The sequence below is a fragment of the Lytechinus variegatus genome, chromosome 3 (genome assembly GCF_018143015.1).
Source record: "Lytechinus variegatus isolate NC3 chromosome 3, Lvar_3.0, whole genome shotgun sequence".
NCBI lineage: Eukaryota > Metazoa > Echinodermata > Echinoidea > Temnopleuroida > Toxopneustidae > Lytechinus > Lytechinus variegatus.
The window spans coordinates 30,070,962-30,098,584 of NC_054742.1; the positions used below are offsets into that span (position 1 = coordinate 30,070,962).

The window sequence follows — 27,623 nt, forward strand, 5'->3', positions numbered from 1 at the left end:
AAAAACTGTTTTGCTACTTAGTAACAGAAGTATTGCCTGTTCACGGTTGTAAAACTGCGCACAAGCAGTAAAAGGTCATCTGAGATAAACCATGAAGGTGGTTTTCAAATTCACTGACATAGGCATTTGTGGTTTGATGATTATTCATGTATTCCTTTTAAAATGTTATTTTCATCACATCCAAGCTGAAGAGTAACAGTCTTCATAATCACTGGTATTTAACAAATGTGCCAGAAGCAGACAATAAAACAATATTTTAAAAAACTTTACCCCTGATATACTACTCCAGTCACCTGCTCTATACAATGCCTTTCATTCGTAGAATTCGAATGCTCTGCCGGGAAAACTTACGCAACATCTACATCAGATTTCGATAAAATTTTCAGCATTATGCAGTTGGATTTTTCCCTTTTTATTCAAATCAAAGTTTTGTTGGGGTGGACTTGTCCTTTAAAAACCAGATATTTAACTTTTGAGACTTGTGATTTTCTTATTGAAATTCATATACCATCCACCAAGAGTCTTTTGATATCCTTTCTTTTTCAAACTGCTTTTGCTCAATGCATGAATAAGAAGCTACACCAGATGAAAGAGGAGATGCTTTACTGTTGATTATTTTTTTTTTTAATAAGTTATGCTAAATCATCGGGTTTTTTTTTATATATATATATATATATACATTATGCACAGTCAAACCTGCTTCAACAACTTTCAATATGGGAATCTTTCCACAAAGACTGCTTTTCTTGTCTTATTTAGGTAGTCTTCAACAGGTTTGACTATATGATAAATAAATATTCTCATTATTGTGGGGGATTTTGGAGAAAGGGGAAACCATATCTGCTCCCTTTCCAGTCCCCCTGGCAGCATTTTCCCCTTCTGCACAATTACACAATCACCCATCTTCCTAGACCCATATAGCATTCTGCTAAGTTCTTGTTCCCCTTCTCTCTCCCACACAACTATACACAAACCCACCAGGGCCCCTGTCTTACAAAGAATTACGATTGATCCGATCAATCTTAAGTATATGGAAATCCATCAATGTCATAATTTATTTTTACTAAATTGGCTCAGTGTCCTTTGAAAACAGAGAGAAGCATACTGAATTGTCAAGAAAAAACAGTGAATGTATGAACACACATCATTTCTAGAAAATATTTTGAAATATACTTTAGATGTTGACTTTGCTGGCTTTGCATAGTTGCGATTGATCAGATCTATTGCAACTCTTTGTAAGACAGGCTCTTGGTCCTTAAAAATCAACCATGTCCAAGTCGTGAAACATACAAATACACTTGAGAACAACCAATTACAATATATACATCAATATTATTTCTAATTAAAATTTCATTTCATGTGTAAGCAGCAAAACATTACAAACAACAGGAATGCCAAGAAAACTACACTTTACAGGATAAACAAAATAAATGATCATCAACAGGTCTTCCCATCAGGGCATTGTTTCATTTGTAATCTTCAGTGATGCATACCAAATCAATCACAAACTTACTCTTCACCAATCAAAAGCCACAATTTCAGTATCATAAATTCTAACTACTAATTACTATGTTGGTCCAGTTTTTTTCTCACCCTATTTCCATCTTCATACAGTGTGGATTACAATGAAAATTAATTAGAAAAATGTTAACTTTGAAAGAGTTGTTCCATCTCCTTTGATAATACAAACATTATCAGGGTTCTAACACAATTTGAAAACAGAATTCCATGACTTTTCCATGACTAAATTGCTGCTTTCCATGACTTCCTGGGATGTCTTTGGAGTTATGTAGAATTTGGGATGTCACAAAACTGGAAAAATGGAAATCATGAATACCAATTATAATAGCAGAGTATGAGAGTTACGAGACAGGACAAACTGGAAAGCTGCCATAGCCAAGAGGTAAATGCGATTCCATGACTTTTCACAAATTTTCCAAATTCTGACTTTCCATGATCACAAATTTTTTCCAGGATTTTCCATGACCGTGGGAACCCTGATTATACATGTGTATATAGGTCATGATTTTCGACTTGGTCACATTACATTCTCTTCTAAAATCAGCACATCCAGGAAGCGATTTCATATAACTGTTTGTAACTTACACATGACTTATTCAATCATTCTAAAATGAATGGACAAAAGGACAGCCAGATAATCTTTAAAAAAATGCCTCCAGCAATTACCTCCTGATGGGTGAAGGTTACAATTCAGGTGTAAAGGCCTTGAACTCGTCATACACTGAGTTAACCAAAAGGTAGCTGATCTATTTCTCAATCCCTACTTTTTAGTATCTAAGTAGAGTCAATTACTTTATTCCCCCTTATGTTAGAAATGGGAAATCAATTCATGAATCGCGATTTAATCAAAGCAAAATTGCGTAACTTAAGCATGATTTTATTCTGCAATGTATTCCCACATATTCATAATGAAGTTTTTATTCAAATTTCATATTCTTATGTAAAATATAAATTTGATTTTAACAAAGAGATATAAAAAACAGGATGAATATCCCATAAATAAATGACGAGATAAATATGAAATAAAGCCAGAAAATTTACAATAAATCCTGACTTATTTATAATTGTTGAAACATTGAAAGGAGCTGTAACTCAAAAGGGAAATTATTGTTAGTTAGAAATGAAATGAAAATCCACAGTAAACCTACTATGGAAAGTGTAAAAAACACATTTTTATTGCATACAAATCAAAACATCTTTGAGTTGGAGGATGGGGAGGGGGAAACCTCCAACAGTTAAGCCAGTTAACATGAACAGCCAAAAGAAAGGTTACTTTTATACAAGACATGTCTCCCAAGTGCTTTCATTTCATGTGTCTAATGGGGTGTTGCAAGAAACTTGCGATCAATTGCAAGTCTATTTTTGGTCCCTAAATCAATCATATGTCTTGCAGTTAATTGCAAATTAGTGATTGATTGCTAATCTGCTCCTTGAAACAAGAAGTTTAATCTGATTTGCTATAGCTAACGTTGATCTGTCAGTTGTAAAATTGCGACAGAATATTTGTAATTGATCACAAATATTTTCTTGCAACACCACCTAATTCTCATAACTAAAAACTTAACCATGCAACTCTAGAAGAGTAAAGTCCTGTGCATGCTTATCCATTTTTGCAATAAAAAAAAATCTGGGTATGACTCCTGTGCATAAAGATGCCCTTCAGGATGTAGATCTGACAGCTAACTGCATTCAAGGTGTTGGTCTGACTTGTGATGATCAAATTGGCAGCACACCACCAAACAAGGATCACGTAAAAGTCATCGGTATCTGGAAAAGAATATACACATATGTAGATTTCCTTAAGAAAATGAAATGATTACATGATTATTGAACTGACCTTCTTTTGCGTGAGAATTGCAAAGCATTAATAAATCTCACACTTTGAATAAACAATAAGGACTCATATGGAAACTGCTTACTATTATAATAATATCCTTTTCAAATTAATTAGAAATAACTGGAGTAACTTTGCATGGTCAAAGGATGTGATAATGATAGTGTAAATTTCAGGCACTATCTCATCCTAGAATCAATGTGAATGAAACATTTGGGTGCAACTAGGTAACATCCTGCTGAAATGCAAAGGCAATTGACACATAAGTTAACAGTGAAGTCCAGAAAAATTATTCTTATATTTTTGTTTCTTCTGTGACATCACAAAAGCAGGAACTGATTTATTTATTTATTTTTTGATGCAATTGCAGAAGAGCCAGTCAAGCACAATTCGATCAGGGAGAAACAGTTAATTCCCTGTGTGATCTCTGTGAAAAGGGGCATCTAATTGACCATTGGTATACATTTTGAAAGAATATTCTTTAAACTTCCAAAGCTCCACCTCTTCAAAAGAGCTTCATCACTCATCCTGACCATGCCATCAACTGCCAATCAAAGTCACCATCGCTAATAATTTACAATAGGCAATAGTACCGGTATATCACTTTCCATAGTTCAGCACACGCTTAAAATAGAATTCAACGCTTTCAAACAATACCTGGCCATTGCCTTTCTTTCCCTGGTGATGCTACAGCATGTCTGGCACCTTTTCAATGAAACTACAAATAGGTAGTCCGTTCTGGCAAAGTTTCATTCTACTTTCATTCCCTTTGTTTAACTAACAAGTGGAATGCCTCTGGCCGTCTCACCTGCATCACGCAGTTCAATATAGCAGCAGTGCTGACTTTGAACACTACTCTAACTCGCACAAGATGTTTAGTGATACATGGTTACTATTATGTCCAGTTTTTTATGAGGGCAATTCCACAGGTTGGTGGACATGAGCTTAAAAATTCAAATTCAATATTTTCTTGAATTTTTTAATACTTTAAGTCCTTCATACATGATAGTTTCAGGAACAAGAAATAAAAAGTTTATTTTCATATGTATACTTTGGAAAAAAATGGTCAAAAGTTGTGTCTTCCATTTTGTACCAAAATACAAGAAAAATAGTGAAAAATGAAATATGCCTTATTACCATTTTGTTATTGCAACAACATACACTTTATATATTTCTGAAGTTTAGAAGGGTCAAATTACTTAAAATACACAACAGCTTTTCAAGTAAATTTGTAGTACTCATTCAAAACTGAATATTGCAACCTGTTGAGGTGATGTAACGTGAGTAACCGAAAAAACTGACTTTGTTTTCTGAGAGAAAAATTCTTCACAGTTAATTGGTGGGATTTTAAATTCTCTTCCTTCAAACAATCTTTGACACAGTGATGACTATCAAAATCATTAAAAAGTACAATTTTTTTATAAAAATGATGAAGAAAAACTGTAACGTGAGTAACTTTGTAACGTGAGTAACCATCATGTAATGTGAGTAACTAGTAAAAATTATTCAGTTAGGTAACATTTTCTGTGGGATGTCAAGTTTTAAGTCTCATGGTGAGTTGTGAAGTTATTTTTGATTAATTAAAAGCAAAATGAGGGTACACCTCTTTGATGTGACTCTTTGTTCATCAAAATATCAGTAGTCATACAATCACACAAAAAATTGAATATTAGTAGAAGTATTCACAATGCGAGAGTGCATTAGTAAGGCTTGGTTTTGATTAACCAAACTTCCGAGTGTTCGAACAACACATTGAATGCCCTTTATACCTGTAACCCTATCTAGATTTTTTTTGTTTTTTTTTGGGGGGGAGGGGGGGGGGGGGAGTTGATAAGGCCCGGGGGGGGTGGGGCCTCCCAGGCCCTTCTTGAGATCTCGGCCATTGGCCGCACGATCATGCCGAAAATTTGCGTGCAGGTTGTCTTGGACATAATCTACAATACTATACAGTAATTTATTTCATGCAAATTGGTACTAAGCGATTATGCTAATTTATGCATAATTAGTAAGCGAAATCATACTTTCCCTCCTACACCCTAATAAAGCTCCAATTGTTCCAATTTTTGGTATAAAATCTCTTTTTGATGTTCCTAGCAATGAATTTTACACACATTATTGAATTTTTAATGACATGTGTGTTGTTAACCATGCATGGACAAAATGTAACGTGAGTAACCACATTATCTGCACCCCAAGTAAAAACCATGTGTTCTTTATTTTTTTAATTATATACAAAGTTTGTCTCCCTAATATACTTCTTTGAAATGGATATAATCAACTTTCATAAAAGCCTTGCATGAGGAGACTTTTCACTTATGTCGACTTTTCATTTAATGCATGTCCAAATCATGTAACGTGAGTAACCGACACATTCCAAAGATTTGCCAGGAGCATAATAAAATTTCCCAAGTTTTGTTTTTATACAAAGGATAGTCAGACTGTGTACTTTGTTGTGATAAGAAGATGTTTAGTTCCTATCAATAATAATGGAGTTACAGGTCCAAGTATGAGTCAAGGTGTCTCCAAATGTAACGTGAGTAACCGTGGAATAGCCCATGAACTAGACCAATAAACTTACAGAGATATGATGGTTATTCAACAAAAAACCCAACATGGCCAAAGTTCATTGACCTTACATGACCTTTGACCTTGATCATGTGACCTGAAACTCGCACAGGATGTTCAGTGATACTTGATTACTCTTATGTCCAAGTTTCATGAATCAGATCCATAAACTTTCAAAGTTATGATGGTAATTCAACAGATACACCAAATTCGGCCAATGTTCATTGACCTTTGACCTTGGTCATGTGACCTGAAATGCACACAGGATGTTCAGTGATACTTGATTACTCTTATGTCCAAGTTTCATGAATCAGATCCATAAACTTTCAAAGTTATGATGGTAATTCAACAGATACCCCCAATTCGGCCAAAGTTCATTGACCCTAAATGACCTTTGACCTTAATCATGAGACCTGAAACTTGCACAAAATGTTCAGTGATGCTTGATTACTATTATGTCCAAGTTTCATGAATCAGATCCATAAACTTTCAAAGTTATGATGGGAATTCAACAGACACCCCAATTCAGCCAAAGTTCATTGACCCTAAATGACCTTTGACCTTGGTCATGTGACATAAAACTCATGCAGGATGTACAGTGATACTTGATTAACCTTATGTCCAAGTTTCATGAACTAGGTCCATATACTTTCTAAGTTATGACGTCATTTCAAAAACTTAACCTCAGGTTAAGATTTTGATGTTGATTCCTCCAACATGGTCTAAGTCAGTCATTCTCAATTACTTTTTTGGAAGCGCCACATTTCTTGTTGAGAATCGGTAATGCTCCACTATCCATTACGCAATATCAGCGGAGGGGTTCCAGAGGCCCCTGATGGGGGTCGAGGGGGCAGAGCCCCCAGAAGCTTTGGAATATGAGGCCTTTTAAATTGCCCATGCAGAGGTGCTGCAATTAATATCAACAGAAAAAATACAAATGCCAACAAACTATACAATATTAAAAGAAAAATTACCAGTGACTTGTTCACTGATACCTCTAGTTCAGACTGTTCTGCACCAGATCTATTGGCTGAAGCAAGTGGCGTAATGGGTAAAAAAAATCAAGAGGGCTAGATATGGCAGCTGAAGTAAAAATATTGAACTTTTCAATACAAAAATATATATTTTGACATAATATTAAGATAATTCCACTCGTTCCCTTTCTTTCTCTTTCCCTTTCTCCTTTTTTTTCTTGGCCGTGAAACACATGGGGGCCCCCATCTGTACCCCAGTGGCTAAAGTTACGTTCCCCGATTTTGCAAGGGCTGAAAATTAGGCGTTACACTGCCCTAGCGCCCCAAACTACCCATCTTTCTCTACAACTCACGTGCAGTATTATTCATTCAGTTCGTCTTTAGCAAGAGTGCATGCAGACAATCACGGCAAGCAATACATCTGAGCATACATATATTTCACTTTTACAACTTCGGATTTTAATCGGCTCCGGAAACAAGGTTTCTGCTTGTTATGTCCCAAATTCATAATCTATTATGATCAGGATGTTCTTTAAATATCACATTATTTGATGTTTAACTCTTAACCAAAACTTATACTCTGGAAATGCAAAATTTATCGCCGTTGAAATAGAAATCCTACAAACGGGGTTTTCATATCACTTCTGTGGCACATTTGTAAGAATAAATAAAACTTTGTAAGAATAAATAAAACTTTGTAAGAATAAATAAAAAGGAGAACACCACCGATCCTCCATAATAGGGGTTATCGAGTGCTAAATTGGACAAAATTTGAGGAAATCAATTAGCAATTAAGTGTCAAGTAAAGAGTTTTTGTTTTCTCTTTGTATTAAAATGATCACCAAAACCTTATTTCCAGGTTACTGGTAGATACATTTTTATTTCCCCAATTTTTCCTTATTTTTACTTTTTTTTATACCAACTCCCAAGCGCCACTCCGCAAGGCTCGGTGCGCCACAAGTGGCGCGCGCGCCACCATTTGAGAATCCCTGGTCTAAGTTCATTGACCCTAAATGACCTTTGACCTTGGTCATGTGACATGAAACTCTAATAGGATGTTCAGTAATACTTGATTAACCTTATGGCCAAGTTTCAAGAACTAGGTCCATATACTTTCTAAGTTATGATGTCATTTCAAAAAATTAACCTCAGGTTAAGATTTGATGTTGACGCCGCCGCCGTCGGAAAAGCGGCGCCTATAGTCTCACTCTGCTATGCAGGTGAGACAAAAACTGGTGAATTAACATCACTGTCAGAATGAAATAGAAGCTCTTTTTATGGGGTGGCAAGTTGAAATATCCTTTCAAAAATTATTAAATAATCTTCAGAACACATTTTGATAGCTAAATAACAGCATATGAGTTGCATTTAGCAATTAACAAAAAAAAAATCAACTTCACAGGGGTCCTTATAAAGAGTACTTACTTGTACTTGAGAAGGATATTGCTGGTAGGCTGGTGTTCCAGCCTGGTCTCCAACCATCAATTCTGTTGCTAAAAAAAAGAATAAAGTAAACATGGGATCCTTAGTAAGAATTACAATATAGTGGCTTTCTTGAAACATGAATAAATGTCTTCTGATTTGCATCATAGCTCAATAACACTTCTCAAATCCATCTAGCAACAATCAAATATCCCTCATTATACATTGCTGCACAAATCAAAACAATCAATCTTTGGCAATCGCCTAACACACATGTCTGTCATGGGAAATAGAGTTAACTGTCCCCCATTAATAAAATATTACAAATCATTCCAATTTCTTTAATAATTCTGGTGCCAGCAAATCATAATCCTCTCCGAATATGAATGTTGGAGATAGTATACAATCAACGAATACATTGTTCTTCTGGACTACAGATGAGGACATAATTGTGCTTCATATATCTAAAACATGCTCATCAAAATAAAAACACATTCAAATTCTTAAATGTAATAAAAATTCATCCACATTTAGCCTTCATCTCACCAAATGTATCTGCACCCATATCACCTAGCTCATCCTGCCTTGACTGTGGGATAACTTTGTCTCCTTTCATTGACTGCAAGAAGATCGATAGAAAGATGGAGATATCAATCGTGGAAATTAATTTTTAAGTATAAAAAATAACATTGATAAATGAAACAGAAGATAAAACGTTCACACTTTCTCTTTCTAGGAACATAATTAAATTACGTTCAAAGCTTTCAACAACAAATTTTGAACTAGTGCCTTCATAGGTAAAGAGATATGAGCTGAATGATACAAACAATGAATAAAATATGGTAAATTAAAAAAGTTCATGCAAAAGGAACAGGAAAAGTACTGGCTTTTACAATATCAACTGCAGTCAATTACCGGTAGGTCATTACATGGTGCACACAAATCTGCCATCAATTGCTTGTGGTCTAATGGTAAAGGTGTTGGGTCAGAGCTCTACACTCTAATGATGTATTGGCATGGGCTCAATCCTACTCATGTTGGTTAATACTTTTTTATTGTTATACACTTATCAGCCAAAATATAACTTCATTTTGATATGTAACAAAAACACCCAAATAATGAGTAGGAAAAAGAAACAATAGAAAAACTCATTATTTTCTTTATTTGTGAATTTAAAAAAAAAGCTTTTATTTCACTGAAAATGATCCTGACAATAAAAAAACAAGAAACTTTTCTAAATATTCAACTGATAATGAGGAATAATGGTGGATGGGCAATATAATGAATTAGGCCTTTGTTTTATTTTACTCTTAAAGATTGATTTCTAGAAACTTCAGTGGAAGTTAGACTACTGACTAGGCCTACTCATGAAGCCACTTACATTTGTTATTCTTACAGGCATTTAAATACATTCCATGCCTAAGGATAATCCAAGAATGGCTTCAAAATAGTTGATTTAGAATTATGCTTTTGGACTTCCTTTCTAAAAACAAACATGAGATCTAAGATGGGAGTCATTTGGCAAGTCAATGTCCTAGAACTCTATTGAAGCTGTTTTGATATCTTCTTTTTTTTTAAATAAAGAATATGAAGGGCTTGATCAAAATCATAGATAGCTATGGAAATGGCATGAAATAGACTTGAGATAGTGACCTAAAGTAAAATCATTATACAAAAGCAAGCTTGCGAGGAATACAAAACACTGATGAACACAATGCAATGCTGTTCTACATGTAGTGGGCATCATAACAATTTATCATACTTTTTGTTGGAAACAAAGGATATATAAAATATCTCGACTCACCTCTCTGTATTTTTGAAGGTAAGATTTCAGAGGCTCCACATAATTATCAAATCCCAGATTCGACATGGCATATAGGATATCTTCCCCATTGATTGTTTTTCTCTTTTCTTGATGACATCTTTCACTGGCTCTATAAACATTCTTGATGTAAGGTAATATGATTAGAAAAAAAGTTTCAAAAACATTGCTCCATCATGAAAGTGAAAATATAACAGTATTTATAAGGTGATATTTCATGGCACTTATCAACCAATTGAGAGTATCAATACAAATTTTCCAATTTTGGTGGTCAAAATTTCATGAAAACGTGAATATATTAAGTATCATGACAAATTAAACCTAACATTTCAACACTGATATTTTAGGCACCTTAAAAACTTTCAGAAGAGCATCTTTCATACAGGAATCCTGCATGCATCTTTTCATCACTAATCCTCACATTTCATCATAGACAAGAAAATGAAAAATGCTGGAATGCACTGTGGGATTCCTGCTAAAGGACGCAGCACGAAGACAATCAATAAGGTGCCTAATAGTAATCTTAGAAATCCTCATTTATTTCACATTACTGGTCAGAAAGATATAAAAACTTAAGCGAAGGCAAAGGTGTCCAACAAAAAATACACAAAGAAAAAAAATTATACTAATAATAAACAAGATGAAATCAAAATTACAAACTGCATATTTCATCTAGGAAAGGATACTCGCTTGTAATAAAGCTGATGAACTCTGATACACATTCTTGAACACATTCTTTAGCTTCCTTTGAAATCTGATGAAAGAAGAAAGAACAAAACAATACAATGCTAATTCATATTTTCAAAAAGTGAGAAAATCTGTTTCATTCTAAGAGAGTCTGATTTACATTTTTGATTTCCTTTGATCGTATACAAAATGCAAAGTATTGATTAAAAATGAAATAAGATAATATTAATGTTCTCTTCTATACACTATTAGATAATGTTACCTTACTTTCCATTTCTAAAAGAAAAAGTCGAAGGAACATGCCAATTAGGAAAGGTGGGTTTTAGAGGTATACCGGTAATCAATCAACAATTTTGATTGGGAAGTACATGACACACTGGGGGGAAAAGTCTTAAGAGTTCAGAGAACAAAATAGGACATTCTTTACATGAAAATCAAATTTTGGGATAGATTTCAACATAACATACAAAAAAATAATTTCAATTTTAGTTGCCCTTTTTTATTCCATTCTCTTTTTTTCTTCCTCTTTTTATTTTATCATTTATAGAACTTTTGAAGAAGCAGTGGCCCCAAGCCCCCCCCCCCCCATTGGATGATGTACTTGGAATGGGCCTGGAAGTAAACAGAAAGTGGGAGGGGGAAATGGAGAGAGGTGGTAAAGGAAGATGTGGAAGGGTAGAGAAGGAAGATATTAGTGAAGGATAGAGGGAAAGTGAAAGGGACGATTAATACTAATTAGCAAACAATTGAACTGACGAACCAAAACTTTGTGTGGTGTCTAATTGACTGTGTGTTTTAAACAAGTCTTAAATATACATGTACATGAGAGACCCATCAATAATGCAGAGTTGGAATTAGCCTTTAGCTTTATTCATGCAGAGAAACTAAAATGATTTTGAAAGGAACGTACCTGTTTTGCACATTGGTAACATAATCAGCGTAGTATGAATGTATCAAGTGGTGAAATACGATGTTATCATCCAAGTTGGCCTACATGTTTATTTCAAGACTATACAGCACAGAATGCCGCATTATGCTGGCCGATGTGAGTTGTTCTGGATTTGAGGTGGTGCTATTAAGGCTGCTAGTTTGTTGCTGCTTTATAACTCAATATGATAAGGACCTAGCAGGGCTCCCATGTTCCATTTGGAATGATCCTTTCCCTTTGTCTTTTTTTTCTTTCATTTTCCTTCTTATGCGAGCTTGATACATTGTACAAGGACATCTCTAGCCTCTAAATACACTCACCTTCCCTGACTTTGGGATGCCATCTTTCATGATACGAGCAACGTTGGCAATGGGCAGAAACCTGTCCTGTTCTCGAAGAGGTGATGCAGCTCCTTTCTCTTCTATTGGTCCTTCGTCCTCTCCTCCTACTGGCAAGCTGTCATCTATAGGCAACAGCCATGATTGAAATGAAAATATCCTTGTCGTAAAGAAATTAAATACTAACATCTGGATGAATAATCAACCTGGTGGGTGTTTCATAAAGCTGTTCGTAAGATACGAATGACTTTACGCACGACTGGTGATCCTTTCTTGTGCTATGTGATATCCCTATGTAATTGATTTAGGACCTAAGAACATGTTCCAGTTGTGCTTAACTTTACAAATAGCTTTATGAAACACCCACCAGGATCTACTACAATTACAAGTCAGAGAGAGGCTCATCCATACTAGAAAACATGTACAAAATGTTTTGGTATATCAAAATAGTTTCGGGACATTAGCCTAAATACTGCCACCAGCCCTGCTATTCCCCAATCAATACATCACACTGTCCCATATCATCCAAGTGTCTGTTTTTCAGAGCTAATCATTAATATTTTCCTGTCTCTACTTGAATATTTTCTTGTTATAAAACAAGCAAAAAAAAATCAACATATTCATCTCCCTGGTAATATAAAAAACCCATTGATTCTTCAAATTCATTTTGCAAATAAATGATGCAAAGATGCCATACAGACAGATGTGAAGGATGTTCTTCCAGTATGTAATAAATTTGTCATTAAATATATCATATTGCACATTTTCAATGCCTATTTTTCAATTCTTATTTTAATTTTCCTCAAATAAGGTGTATTGACTTGTTGGAGAAAGAGCCTGTACAAATGCAGGTTGTGATGGAAAATGCTTGTTTAGCATAACCAGCAAATCTCAAACTTGTTAAATGCCAAGACTTGGTGAAAAGCAGTAAGTCATTGTAGTTTACCCAAAAAAATTGTATTTGAGTTATTGTATTTCTTTTTTTTGTTGTTTTGTCAATTTCTTATGCATTTAATTGTGCTTTACTCCTATACAGTAGTAATTTTTTCCCAAAGTCAAATGTGTTCCAGATTTTAATTTTTGGTCAATTCCAAATAAGGAATATAATTGAAATGGTTTAAGAAGTACAAATAGAAGAGTATTTTAGCAATTTACGAAAAGAAAATTCAATTTCTTGCACACAAATTCCAAAGCGGATAATAAAGCCAATTAGTGATTACAAAATGTACTGTGATCCTGTGACACTTTTCCAATATTTATAAGCTTGGTACTAAGGATGCATGAAACTTAAAGAAGAAAAAAAAACACTTTACCATAACATATCACGACATAGAGAGGTGGCCAAAAAAATAATTATGTGCAAATTTATGCCAGGGAATAATTTTGCTTTCAATAAGTTCTGTAATACTAGTCCTTTTGTTAAGGCTTTAACAACTTTGAGATGTAAATCAATTGTTTCAGCACAACAATGTTGTTACTCTGTCTCTTTAGTGTTTTAAATACCATTATACTCCCTTGAGTTTATGAAATAGGGTAGGTAGTGTTTGTATTCTAAAGGGTAGGTTGAAAAGAAAAATGTTTTGCTAACAATATTTTCTAATGACAGGATACAAGAAACCATAAAAAATAAGTTTAACAGCTAATGATGAAACACATCTTGTTGAAAGCTACATGTATAAGGTAGTATTTCAAGATTCCTACACAAATTCAATCCTAATATCATTTATTAGCAAGATAGCAAGATCATATTCATTATGAAAACATAAATGATTAGAGCAAATTATTTAACTTCATTAAAGTGCCTTTGAACTTTTAAACCTTATTTTACAAGAATTTATAAGTGTCACTCTCAAATTTTAAAATCATTTGAATGCTGATTTCGAACAAGTTTTTTAAATTTGATTTTTTTTTCATGGCAGGTGTGGCTTTGAAGACTAAAAATTCGGTTACACTTCGTAATTCCGAAGGTTTATTATTCCCAAGGTTCCTAATTCCGAAACACGTAAATTGCCTATACCTCGATGTTCGTTAATCCGAAAACGTAAAAGGGTTCGTTAATCCGAACATTTGTGGCGTTATTCCAAAGGTTTGTTATTCCGAAGGTTCGATAATCCGAAAACGAAATAAGGTTCGATGTTCCGAAGGTTCGTTTATCCGAAAACGACATAAGGTTCGTTTATCCGAAAACGAAATAAGGTTCGTTGTTCCGAAGGGTCGCTAGTCCGAAAACGAAATAAGGTTCATTAATCATTTCGTTTTCGGACTAACGAACCTTCGGAATTACGAACCTCATTTCGTTTTCGGATTAACGAACCTTCGGAATTACGAACCTCATTTCGTTTTCGGACTAACGAACCTTCGGAATTACGAACCTCATTTCGTTTTCGGATTAACGAACCTTCGGAATTACGAACCTCACTTCGTTTTCGGACTAACGAACCTTCAGAATTACGAACCTCATTTCGTTTTCGGACAAACGAACCGTCGGAATTACTAACCTTCTGAATAACGAACCTTTGGAATAACGAAGCTTAGGAATGACCAATGTATGCGAAAAATTCTTACAATATACAGATTTGTAAGTTTTTTAAAGCAATGTTATATAACTTTTCTATGAAATATTATAGAATCCCACCCCGGTTAATAAAAAATGCACATAATTACCAGCCGAAGTTTGTCCATATAAGCCTCCAGTGAGAAATTGATCACTGGGCATACTTAGAACTTGTCCATCTCCTTGGTCAGTTGTTTCCATCTTTTATCTGAAAGAAGAAAATTAATCCATAGTTCGTCAACCCCTGAATATTGAGCTTGAGTATTTTTAAGTTGGATTATGTCAAAAGTTAGATGAGCAAGTAACAATGGACATGTTAGTTTTGGTGCAGTTAAAAGCAGATTGGTGTCAGCTTCAAGGGGAAGTGAAGCAACTGTGACTACACTGTAAGTGAGAACATTTTCATTTGAAGGGTATTTAGAGGCCTGGCAGCTTGATGAGATACATTTTCAGTAATTATAATTAAAGGGATTTTTAGCAAACATTTCAGTAAGCGGTAGATTGTATTGAAAGGAAAATATCAGAAGGTATAGTCAATAAAAAGCAGATTTGCCAGGGGGAGGAAGAACTGTCATTTTAAACTGGACACCATGCTCGTCTTTCATGGATAAATAAAAAAAAAGGAACATCAAGACAACAATTATCCTTCCATCTGCAAGTCCTGTTAGAACCCTAAAAAAAGTATTTTTCCCTACCCCAAATGCACATCAACTGGTTACATCAAATATCCAGGGTCGAAAAGTAAAACATTTCCCCAGATTTTGGTAGTTTTGATACCCTTTACCTTTTCACTGTATTTACATACATTGCCCAGACAAGTATGGTGTTTAACTTGCAGCTTCATTGTAGTATACTCGGTTGTTGCATGTCAGAACAGGTTGTGTGTCCCGACAATCAATTTTAAACAGCAATTTGGAAAAGTTAAAGGACACATCCACCCAACAAAAAGTTGATTTGAATAAACAGAGAAAAATTCAACAAGCATAACACTGAACAGTGAACACTTTATCAAAATCGAGTGTAAAATAAGTTATGACATTTTTAAGTCTCACTTTATTTCTCAAAAACAGTTTATGTGCACACCCTGGTATGCAAATGAGGGGACTGATGACATCACCCATGAAATATTCTACTTTTCTTATCATAGTCATATGATACAAAGGTCTGTTCATCCTTTTGCAGTACCATTGTACTATATAATATTTTATGGTTCTGTTATGATGGTCCTTATTTGCATGTCACTCAGGTGTGCATATACCCTAATTTTTTGGTGAAAAATTTCAAGTGAAAGCTTGGTACCAGGAGCTTTTACATGAATACATAAAGTGAGTAAAGCAGTCATTAATGAGACAATTGATGTCCACTGTATGCACTATATAAAATAAAACATTGAAAATTACAGTTATGTGTCAATCCATATGGCTACATGCTGTACAGGCGAAGGGGTAGAAAATTCATATTTTTTGTGTTTATCCATAACAAGATTAGCTTCAAAATATTAAAGTGTCCAGACACCCCCACCCTCCCATCCTACTGTAAATTCATGATAAATCTAAATTCAAATTGTTTGGTGTGCAGACATGTCATGGGGCCCTAGATCTGTATTATGAAATTTGTGATAAGAATAAATTGTCATATTAATTTTCATATTTTTATTTTAGGAAAATTCAAAATCAGCTTTTTTGGAGGGGTGAATTTTGCCTAGATGTAAATGTAAGATTGATCTTTAATGGAGTTGACATTCTATCAAAATACGTATGGCAGTGAGCCCAAACTTCGCGGACGGTCATTATCTAAAAAACTAGCCAATATCCTTAAAATCTGACATCACCATGTGAAAAGCGACCAAAAATTACCCTTTGATGTAAGTTTCTTCAGGATGAGTTCAGTATTCATAAAAATATATACAAAAGATCAGCAAATTTGTCACCGTTAGCGCCCGTTTAGAAAAAATCTGATATTCTCAACAAGCAACATGATGTCACCATTTTGCAAGCAGAAATCATCAAGAATTTGAGTTAAATGTGGTACCAACCGATTCTATAGCGATTTTGCCATCAATCTGATATAAACATTTCACTTTTTGAGCTTGAGTTTTTGTTTAAACTCCACAAAAACTTTGATCCGCGAAGTTAGGTCACACTTTTTCTGAACGGTTTTCCAGCACAGCACCCATTCGCCGATCGGAATGGAATTTTGAGATCGCGATACGCCGATACCGGCGAAACCCCTTGACCTACATTTTCGTCTATGATTTTATAGTTTACGATCTTGCCGTCAACGTGGTAACTATTTCTTGAATTGGTTTTGTATAAATTATATTTTTTGAAAAAATGTAAGCCTGATGAATATTTTTGAAAAGTGCGCAAAGTTTGGACACCCCATCATACGAGCCTAGCATGAGTTAGACAGGAATAACCGTTGTTTCTGTGGTTTTCTTACCAATTTCTGACATTTCAATAGCATAATCCCCATTGGAGCCAACGTAGTTCAGCGGAACCAAAATACAGAGACTGAAGCTTTTGGTCTAAACATGAGTGAGACTAGCTGAATCCAATATAGCTAACGGCTAGCAGCTTTGTGCAATTATGGACTAAACAGAGCCTCTAACTCTAAGTCTAAGTCGAGTGCGGGCCTTGGGTCGATCGTTGGGAGAAGTTGGATAGATCGCAGCCATGAACTCATTTGCATGCATCATTAATTTCTATATTATTTTATAACACCACATCAACACTGCTTGGACCAGGAACCCAACATCAGCAACCAACAGCTGCACCACCCTGTCCCCACACCCTCGGCTCGCAGGCCAGGAAGTCAATTTTCAATACCACATTCAACATGTTCAACACAATACACGACACACTAGGATGGGGGGGGGGGGTCGATCGTCGGGTGTCCATTTGTATTTTTTAATCCTTCTTTTTTTGTCTTTGGAATACACTAAAAATTTGAATTCAATAGTTGTAATCATCACATTTTGTTATATTTCCTAACATTTTGTACTAAAAATTTATGAAACTTCGCTTGTAAATTTTTCCAAATGACTTTCTAAAATTGATCGTCCGGACACACAACAACTGAGTACGGTATAGACCAAAAGCTTCGGTCTCTGTTTTGTTGGTTGTTCAGCTGAACTCCGTTGGCTTCTCTCACCAAATACAGAGACCGAAGTTCTAGCGCAATCTGTACAGGGGACTCAATGGCCATATGTGTATGTACTTAAGATCGGATAAAACGGGGAAGTGAATTTGCACGACAGCCGAGGTAAGTCACTGTTTTTGTTCCTTTTAACTTGATTTTTCTCTGTTTTTTGGCAATTAATGCCAAGAGGGAATATTAATTTGCATTTTGGTAGTGTTAACTTTCAAAATTTTTATTCATTAAAGACAAAAATTGAAGAGCCCCGACGGGGGGATTTTGCATTGCAAGTGGGCAATTCCATGGAAAATGTTCACTTCAGAGAAAAAATGAAGTTTAAGATTTCACTTAAGCAGTCAAATTTTCTTAAAAAGTAATCTATAAAGTACCAATTTCCAATAGAATAATCATAATATTGATAAAATTTTGTATTTTTTTCCATCATAAAAAAAATAGAATAGTAAATTGCAAAATGTAAAAAATGTGGCTATTTTTAAACAATTCATCTTTCCTGTCTCTACTAAAAGCAAACAAGGTCCCAGTGGTCTCTTTTAACTTTTGAATAGTTGATTAATGTTTAAATTAACAGAAAATCATCGCTAAATTTTATGCCATTCATCAATTTTAGAGAAAACTGTCTTCAGATTTGTGTGATTTCTTTACCATTATCAGTGTCATGTCCGTTACGTTTTTCACTTAAAGTTTTCATAGCTTACAGGAAATTTGTCTAAAGGTACAACAGATTCAGATTCTATGTTAGAATTAAACCCCCTACCATGTGTAGCAATCATTTTCCCTTACCACTTCTCATTTTCATAAAAATGGCGTAACGGACATGACAATTTGCGTAACGGACATGACGCCTTATATATGACAAAAGGCAGCATTCACAAAAACAAAATATTCGGCTTAGTGTCACAGACTGAGGTCAGTCTCAATTGCTTGAGGATAGCTGGATGTAATAACTCCTAGAATCTGCATGTCATTCAAGCCATTTTTAGAAGTTAGTGAATGATGAAAGTTCAGCTCTTGTTCTGGTATATTTTTCTGAGAATTAACGGTATGCCACATAATATTAGGAATGATGCAGCTAGGTCTGGCAATATACTTAGATCACAATCTGCATCATTTGTGTCTGAACAATACAATTGATTATCTTAGGTGTTTGCACTGACAGTTTGGAGCATGATAAAAAACCTCAACTTGTGAATTCATGAGATCATTGATTATGATCATTGATGATATATGTATTGCTTCAAAATACATTTCACGAACCTCTACTTCTTCAGTGATGGCACAGGCTCACAAAAAAAAGTTTGTATTCAGAATCAGATATCTGTGTTACATGGTGTAGCTCTATGAATCCATGAACCTACAGTGGCACTTCTTTGTAAAGCACAAAGCAAAGGGGCTGTGGAAGGAATGTGGCGCGATCAATAAATTATGTCATCATAGTATTTTGGTCAGCCATAATCACTATTTTAATGATGTATCTTCATTTGTACACAAGCAGCGCGGACAATGCAACGAACTTAGATACAGCCACATTTGTCAGCAAGTAAGATCGTAAGATTTAGAACATCCAAGATTTGATGAAAGGATGATTATACTCAAAATGATATTCAATTCGAATGAAAAATGATTTCAGAAGCAATTTACAAACATTCCGATTGCCTTTCAACTCATACATACATGTAATCAATGATGACAGATTGGTTTCCAGGTACTGCTATTAAATTTCAAAATACTTATTCATGTTGTTTTTTTAATCTTAAAACTGACATTAATACTACTACATATTCTTTATCATAAAATACATTTCATAATATGTTCATCTTGGATTTATACAGGTCTGGTACATTTGTTTTCTTCTCACAAAAAATGAGATTTGGTCTTCTCAGTGTGCTGTAGTGGTACGATAAACATTGTATTCCATATAAAAATATCATTTAGCCTATTGCTATTAAATTAATAATACCTGCCAATGTTGTCTACATATTTTTATCAAGAATGTTAGTAAAGGTACTTTGCTGTTACATAATTACATTCATTATTCATATTTCTTTCATTTTGAAACTAAGAAGTGCTAATGAAGTTCACTTCGTGAGGGTGTCATGTCTGTTACGCAAGTGTATATTATCAAATAGTAAGCCATGAATAAAAAATAATCTTTACTATCAACTTTTTCTCTTTCAATTAGGTGTAGAGGATGGTAGTAACTGGAAAATACTCTCTATCTGTTGTTAACTGGTGTAAAAAAAAATTTCTAAATATTTTTTGTTTATAAATGTTGTCTGAAAAGCCCCCCTCTTAAATTGCAAAATAATGGGAGATATTACAGATTACCAGTTATGTGTGTCTTTAACCTCTCTCCTTATCATGTAAACAATTAGACTTGTACCATATCTTGTAATAAAATAATTATATTCGCTTACAAAAAGTGGACGAAACTGTCATGTCCGTTACGCTTCGTGTGTCATGTCCGTTATGCTACATTTTGAGCTATGAATACAGAATGCACTGCAAGACTGTTGATAAACACCATTTTATGGATAGAGCATGATCTTAAGGTTAAATTAGCACCAATGTCAGGTGCATGCAATCTAAGAATTCACAGGAATTTTGATAAGCAATTGGAGGTAAAAATGCTTCATCCATTTCGTGTCATGTCCGTATTACGCTCACAAAGAGTGCAATATCTCAACAACTGTTCAATGAAACAATTTGAAATATCATGTGTATGTAACTGATACTTAAATGTGTCTGATATTATAAGCTCAGTAACAATAATCAAGACTGCTAATTCTACTGTATAAACCTTTGAATTACAAAAATTTGTCTGAACGTCATGTCCGTTACGCTGGAATTGACCAAGTCCCCTAATGGTGGCTGCACGATAGCGAGCCGTCTGTGTACGAGGAGAAATAAAAAAATAAAATGTTAAAAAACTCCTCGAAACGGACGGCTGCCAGCTGTCTAGGTACGCAGAGCTACCAAGTCTCACGCATTGTGCGTGAGACTCACGCATTCAGGGTCCGTCTCACGATCTCACGCATAGCACCCATTTTTCTCACGCATCGGGACCCGACAGAAAAAAAGGAGAAAAAGTAGCATTATTCGCCAGATTATACGACTGGCCGACCGTCTTCGCGTCTAGCCAGGCACGCGAGACGAATCGAGAGTGCAGTCAGCGCACAGCTAGTACGTGATACGATGAATCGCGTGCGTGCATCGCATAGTTTTGAAGCCCATTTCTCATGTGCGCGCGCGTTGCGCGCGCCTTTTCGCAACGTACGAGTGTAAGTACTGGCCGCGCGCGCACAGAGACGTCGAGTCATGAAAATCTCACGCATAACATTTTTTTGAACTTGGCATCTCTGGGTACGGTATCCCGTATTATCCACTACAGTACATGCATGCAGCAGTGCACAACGGCTTATGTCGAAAGGGTGGGTGCTATCGCGTTAGGGTGCGTCAACGCGAACGCGAAGATTCGTCCAAAGCCCCCCCCCCCCGGTTTGGCCGAAAGGGTGCGTTGGGAGCGCCACGTTGCATCTCGTTCACTAGAACGCGCCCTTTCGTCCAAAGCCCCCCCCCCCCCGGTTTGGACGAAAGGGTGTGTTTAATAATAATGAATAAATACAAATATTTATAAGAAAGCTGAATATAAGGTATTTTGTCAAAACCTGGGGGGGGGGGGCTTTGGACGAGAGGGCGCGTTCCAGTGAACGTGACGCGACGTGGCGCTCCCAACGCACCCTTTCAGCCAAACTGGGGGGGGGGGGGGCTTTGGGACGCATCTTCGCGTTCGCGTTGACGCACCCTAACGCGACATGGCACCCACCCTTTCGAAATAAGCCGTGCACAACAATGAAATGCGCTTCACGGCGTGCATGTCGCGTCGGCGAAAGAAACCAATTTAGATTTGTGTTCCGTTTAAACGTTAAGACTACCGGTAAGCAGTTCAAAATTGGACAAGATTATATGAGCGTACGGGCTTTCAAATAGCACGATATTTAATACAAAACACTAGTCGAATTACGAGCTCTAAACAATAATGACTAACCATTGGCCGAATCTTGGTGCCAGATGATGATTTGGGCTGTGGTTGGTCGAAAAATTCACGGCTTTCTTCCTCGAAGAGCCAGTAAAATGTCCCGAAATATGATGAAGAGGTGAAACTATGGCAGGCTACAGAGGTCATTAATTATTGTACGGTATACGGGCTAGTCCAGATTGGACCTTGTTGTTTGGAAGTGCCCTTTCCCAAAAGCTAACATAGAGGGCACATGTCTCCCAATCTCTAATCAGCGACAATCCACTCATCTTTGAGCAAAGATGAGTGGATTGTCGCTGATTAGAGATTGGGAGACATGTGCCCTCTATGTTAGCTTTTGGGAAAGGGCACTTCCAAACAACAAGGTCCAATCTGGACTATATACGGGCCGGAGGGAGGCAAGCCATGCTACGCATGACATTATCTTGTTGTTGTTGTTATTTTGAATAGGCAAACTAGTCAGTTTTGACTATTGTTGCCTTATAAATATGCTTTTCTTTTTTTCCAAAATATGATAATTTCTTTGTTCAAATTATGTCAGTTTGAAAAGTAAAAGAAAGAAAGGAAAGAAAAGTTCCCAGGAAATTGTGCAAGACCACCTCTCCTGCCCTGTATTAGTACGTTATCCTGACAAGCCCGCTCGAGGTGCATTTCGAGGGCGTCTCAGGAGTACAAAAAAATTGTATTCCCTATGTCTCTCAAACGTGAGCAGGGGGCGCTCTATCCAATACCTCGTGGAACTTGATTTAAATTCCGCAGGTGCAAATTTATGTCAAATCGATCGGAACCATATCAACATTATTATTTTTTTTAAAAACGAAAACATTTATAGTAGAGTAAATACTGACATTTAAGGGCCATGTGATAAAGTGAAAGTGACAATAAAGGTGCACAATAGATTAATTCGGTGAAAACATCATAAAGAATTACCCCCGAAAAATATGAATAATTATAAAAACTTTGCTCAGCAAGGTATTCTGGTCACGAAAGTAATAATTTGCTAAAGTTTAGAACTCTTTACTCTTGACTACACCCTGTTAAGATGGTTGCCATCCGGGCAGCCAATTTGAAATCTATGAGTCCTTTTGAAATATCTGATTAGAGCACTTTGTGTCTTAAGTGTGAGATTCTCCACTTTACGTTCCGCATCAGGGATATTGTTAACATTTAATTCAGCAAGTAATAGGGCTCGTTGAATAATAAATTTAGGGCAAACATATAAGAAATGGTATATCGTTTCTCTTTCATTACAAAATTCACACAATCCAGTCGTGTGTCTTCCCTTCTTAAAAAGGAAGTCATTTAAACCCAAACCTCCCAAACGTAATCTGTGGATCATTTTTTCACCTCTTATCTGTGCAGAGATAATCAAAGGGGTTTTTTTCGGAGACAGCTTTCTGGTATTTTTTTAATTCTGAAGTTGACTTGTCCCATCTCTTCTGCCATTCCTTTCTTGCAAGAACTCTTACAATCTTTTTTTGTTTCTTGGATATTCAAACCATTAGTAATCTCTATATCTTGTTTTAGGGCTGCCTTTGCATAGAAGTCAGCCGTTTCGTTTCCACTAACTCCACAGTGAGATGGAATCCACTCAATGCAAATTAATATACCTTTATATTTTAGACAAGTAGCGGTAATTATGATTTCTCTAACGAAATTATCCTCATTGTTTTCCTTCACCGCTTCAATAGCACTCAAAGAATCGGTAAAAATTACCACTTTATTATAAACGTTCAAATTTTCCAACCACTGCAGTGCCAAGAAATATAGTCGAGAATAAATACCCCTCCCCGAAACCAAGAGCATGTGGTGTGCTTCGATCGTTTATTTTACCACCCTTTTGAAAATCTCTTCATTTTTTTAGAAGTTCATAATGTAAAATAAGTGGAAGGTGTACAAAAAACAAAAAGAAGCGAAATGAGCCATGCAAACATATATCCACCTCAATCTGACTCATTTTCAGGCCAATCATTTTTTCAAAAATTTAAAGCTCAAGCTTCGCGCTCTCATTGATCGATCAAGTCCTTGATAATAATAATAATAATAATAATTGGCATTTATATATATCGCTTTATCAATCTACGACTGTTTAAAGCGCTTCACAATTATTGTAGAAATAAAGCTAATGCAATTTAACTACGGCAACTAAGTCGATCCACCGGCCCCAAACTTTGGTTTGAATATAAATACTAAGGAGAAAGATCAAACAAGCATAAAAAATTTGATCAAAATCTGATAGAAAAAGAGCTATTGCATTTTATTAAATTTTAAAGTTTCGCTTTATTTCACAAAGTAGTTCTATATTCACGGCCCACATCCCACATGGTCAGTATACATATGGGGAGAATAATTAAGCTTCATCCACTCACTATTTCTTTTGTATTTCATTACATTAAATAGGCCCTATGAAATATTCCATTCCCTGAACATGTGTAATTCTCATTGTTTTAACATTCTGTGGTTCAAACACTGAGAGGATCATTATATTGTAAAATCATGCGGTTAAATCTATAAAAACTTGAAATATTGTAGAATTCAAACATAACTAAAAAACAACAACAAAGAAATAGCGAGTGATCAGTGACATATCATCGACTCTCATCCCGGACTCTCATTTACATATCACTGAATTGTGCATATGTTTTGTGAAAAATAAAAATGTCATAACTTTGTTATTTTACATCCGTTCAGTGTATACTGCTTCTATGATTTTGCTCTAGTTTTCTGGTGTAACTTGCTTTTAAGGACTACCCCCCCCCCCCACTCGCGTAAAGATGAGGGCTTGGTGCCATAATGGAACCCCCCCACAGCTATGATTTTTTTGTCATTGCTACGTTCTGTAAAATTCTTTTGCTCATATAGTATGATTTTGCTCAATTGCAATTGTATATGCCATTAATTATTTTATCACATTTATGTACTATTTATTTTTTCAGTTGATCAATAAAGACTATCAAAAAAGTATACAGAGGTGCCGGGGCCGAGTGGTCAAAGGCGCCCGGCTGTTCATAAAGTCCGGGGTTCGTTCCCCGGCCGCGGCACCTATGCCCGTGAGCCAAAGCATTAATGTACAATGCTCTTTTATCCTGCTTTCAAATAAATGCTACGTGCATTATTGGTAACTTGGTGTGCACTTGTTTAAAAAAAAGTATAGGCGAACAAAAGCGGATTTTTATTCGGACTACTAGGCTAGCCAATATAGGTCTGAAACAAAAAAAAAATGTAAACGCGATCGAATTGCGAGCTGCTACAGCCCTCATATAGGGACTGAAAAGGAGGCATTATTGGTCGGCGGTATTAAAATTCCACACTCTGATGACAGCTACATCAACCCTAACACATATATCCTAATTTACCTAACCTTTCATAAAACCCCTTTGTAACCCTAACCCTAAGTATTAGACAAAACAAAGACCGGAGTAATTGTCGCCAGAGCAACTGTCGTGTCCAGTGGCGTAACTTTCTTTCGTTGTAATCATGAGCCATATCTTACAAAACAAATTAATGACGGTAAAACGCGAACTGAATTATTGGTTTTAAAACGGAGGCATTTATATTAAGTATAGGCATATTTCATTAAACAGCAATGCGACCCCGAGCTCGATCGCTTGCAAAATGTTTATTTCAGTTGATCCGGGATTTTGATAACCAATAGAGACTCCTTGAAAGGTTTGCTTCTTGTAAATTCTCCCCTTCTCTCATTTTGAACACTTCTTCCTCTCTTTTTTTTCTTCTCCCTTTTCCCCCTTTTCTTTTTCATATTTTCCTCTTCTCCAGCTTCCAGTTTTCTTCAGTGTTTTTATTTGCGCCACCAATAGTGGATCGTGATGGCCGCTTCGCGATGTCCTGGCTGAAAATTGTTGATATGCAGACCTAAAAAGGGGAGTTATATAAGCAAAATATTGTAATCATGGTACGTTCCTGTCTCACTAAACAAACAATTCAGGAATTCATGAAGCAAACTTATTTCACTATAGTCATCAAGTTCAAGTTCAATTTATTAAAAAACCAGACATATTATGAGTTCAAATCAATGATCAGATGGTAAGAATACATGATACAATATGAACGGTTTTCTAGGATTTTGAAGAAGCGCAGCTTGTGAGTGGGGCCCTATACCTCTAAATAAGATGAAGATCTAAATGTATAAGGAGAATACATAATAACATATATATCGACTACAAATATGTACAAAATGTACATTAAACAAGTGTCAGCATAAACACAAAAACACGCACACTCATGCAAACACACATGACTAAGGTGGCCAACAACGAGATACCTGTAAAACATAATACTCTATGGACGAAAAACTTTCTAAATCAACTAAGATAATAAATTGTCAAAGAGGTATTTTTTACATTGCACTTCAAACCGATAAAGAATTGTATAGTTCCTAATATCTGCAGAAGGTAACCTGTTCCACTCCTTGATACGGGTTGTTATGAAAGAATTTAGGGATACATTTGTTCTTACATAAGGTCGGTGGATAAAGTTATGTTGACTTGTATTGTAATTGTGTATCTGAGAGTTAAGGGGAAATAAATCTTTTAGCTGGCAATCCAATGCGAGCGCCAAGCGCTTGCTGATTAGAACTACTTAAACGAATGAAACACTTTTTGTATCCATAATCATGAACATGATCCGTATCTCACTAATCAAATACCGAAAATTGTTGAAATTCAAACCAGAAGAGGGGCATTCTAATTAAGGAAGTTATTAAAACTACATAGGCTTCCGTATTTCACTTTCCAAAATTAACGAACCGAGAGCGAGCTGAAAATTTTTGATATTCTAGGCGCCAGGATCCAGGAGGGGGCCGAGCCGGCCCCGCCCCCCTATTTTTTGACAACCTGCAGAAAAAGTGTATTCTTTATCTTACTACGAAAAACAGAAAGAAAAGTAAGAAAGAGGTATTATACACATGATGTGTAATTTATGGCCTCGTAACGATCGGCCCGAACCCGAAAGGAAACACGAAAAAGGTGAGGGGAAGAATTGGAAAATAGACTTTATTTTAAAAATTTCGCTCGCGTTTCGCGCTCTCATAGCCTGTGTAATGAATCCCATTCAACAGGATTAAATGGCACTTGATATATCCAGTTCTGAAATCAATTTGCACACAATATTTTAGCTCGCATATCAAGCTTTCATTATTTTGTTTGATTTACACAAATTGTTATATCAAAATTTTCAGCTCGCGTTTTGCGCTCGCATTGTTTGATTTGTGAGATACCTATCCTCTTTGGAAATTCTTTTCCAAAATTTGTAAAAATGCTCCTTTATCATGTCAGTATATCAAAAAATTAAGCTCGTGCTTCGTTCGCGCTCGCATTAATTGTTTGAGACACACAGCTTGTTCTTAAATAAAATCACGCTTAGACTGTCCAGTTTTCAGGTCGGAATATCAAACATTTTGAGCTCCCGCTTCGCACTCTCAATATTTAATTGGTGATACTTGTATCCTCTTCATTAATCACTAAAACAGTCCTAATTGAGTCCCTTTTCACGTTACTAAACTTAAATTTCGGCTCGCGCTTCACGCTTGCATTGTTTAGTTGGATACTTATCTTTGTTCATGATAATAAAAAAATCCTCAGAATCTTCAGTTCTAAGGACATAAAATATCAAAGAATTTTAGCTCGCATTATATTAAGGCCACATAAGATACCTTATCTTGGTTATAACAATAAAAACTAACATATACTTAAAACTTAAGTCTTTAGTTAGGAATACCCCCTAAAAAATAAAATCAGATTATAGCGGCCAATCGAGAAAAATTT

At 35.7% G+C, this 27,623-nt stretch overlaps 1 protein-coding gene across 1 annotated transcript; it reads right to left on the reverse strand.

Moving 5' to 3' along the window:
- Positions 1–3,143: 3,143 nt before the first annotated feature.
- LOC121410735 (nuclear transcription factor Y subunit B-1-like) lies at positions 3,144–21,979 on the reverse strand. Its single transcript, XM_041603006.1, has 8 exons — positions 21,850–21,979; positions 14,756–14,853; positions 12,074–12,216; positions 10,825–10,892; positions 10,121–10,250; positions 8,863–8,935; positions 8,320–8,387; positions 3,144–3,288 (listed from the first exon to the last, which is right to left on the reverse strand). The coding sequence occupies exons 2-8, from the start codon at positions 14,844–14,846 to the stop codon at positions 3,268–3,270; spliced, it is 594 nt and encodes a 197-aa protein (XP_041458940.1). The 5' UTR covers positions 14,847–14,853; positions 21,850–21,979; the 3' UTR covers positions 3,144–3,267.
- Positions 21,980–27,623: the final 5,644 nt, after the last annotated feature.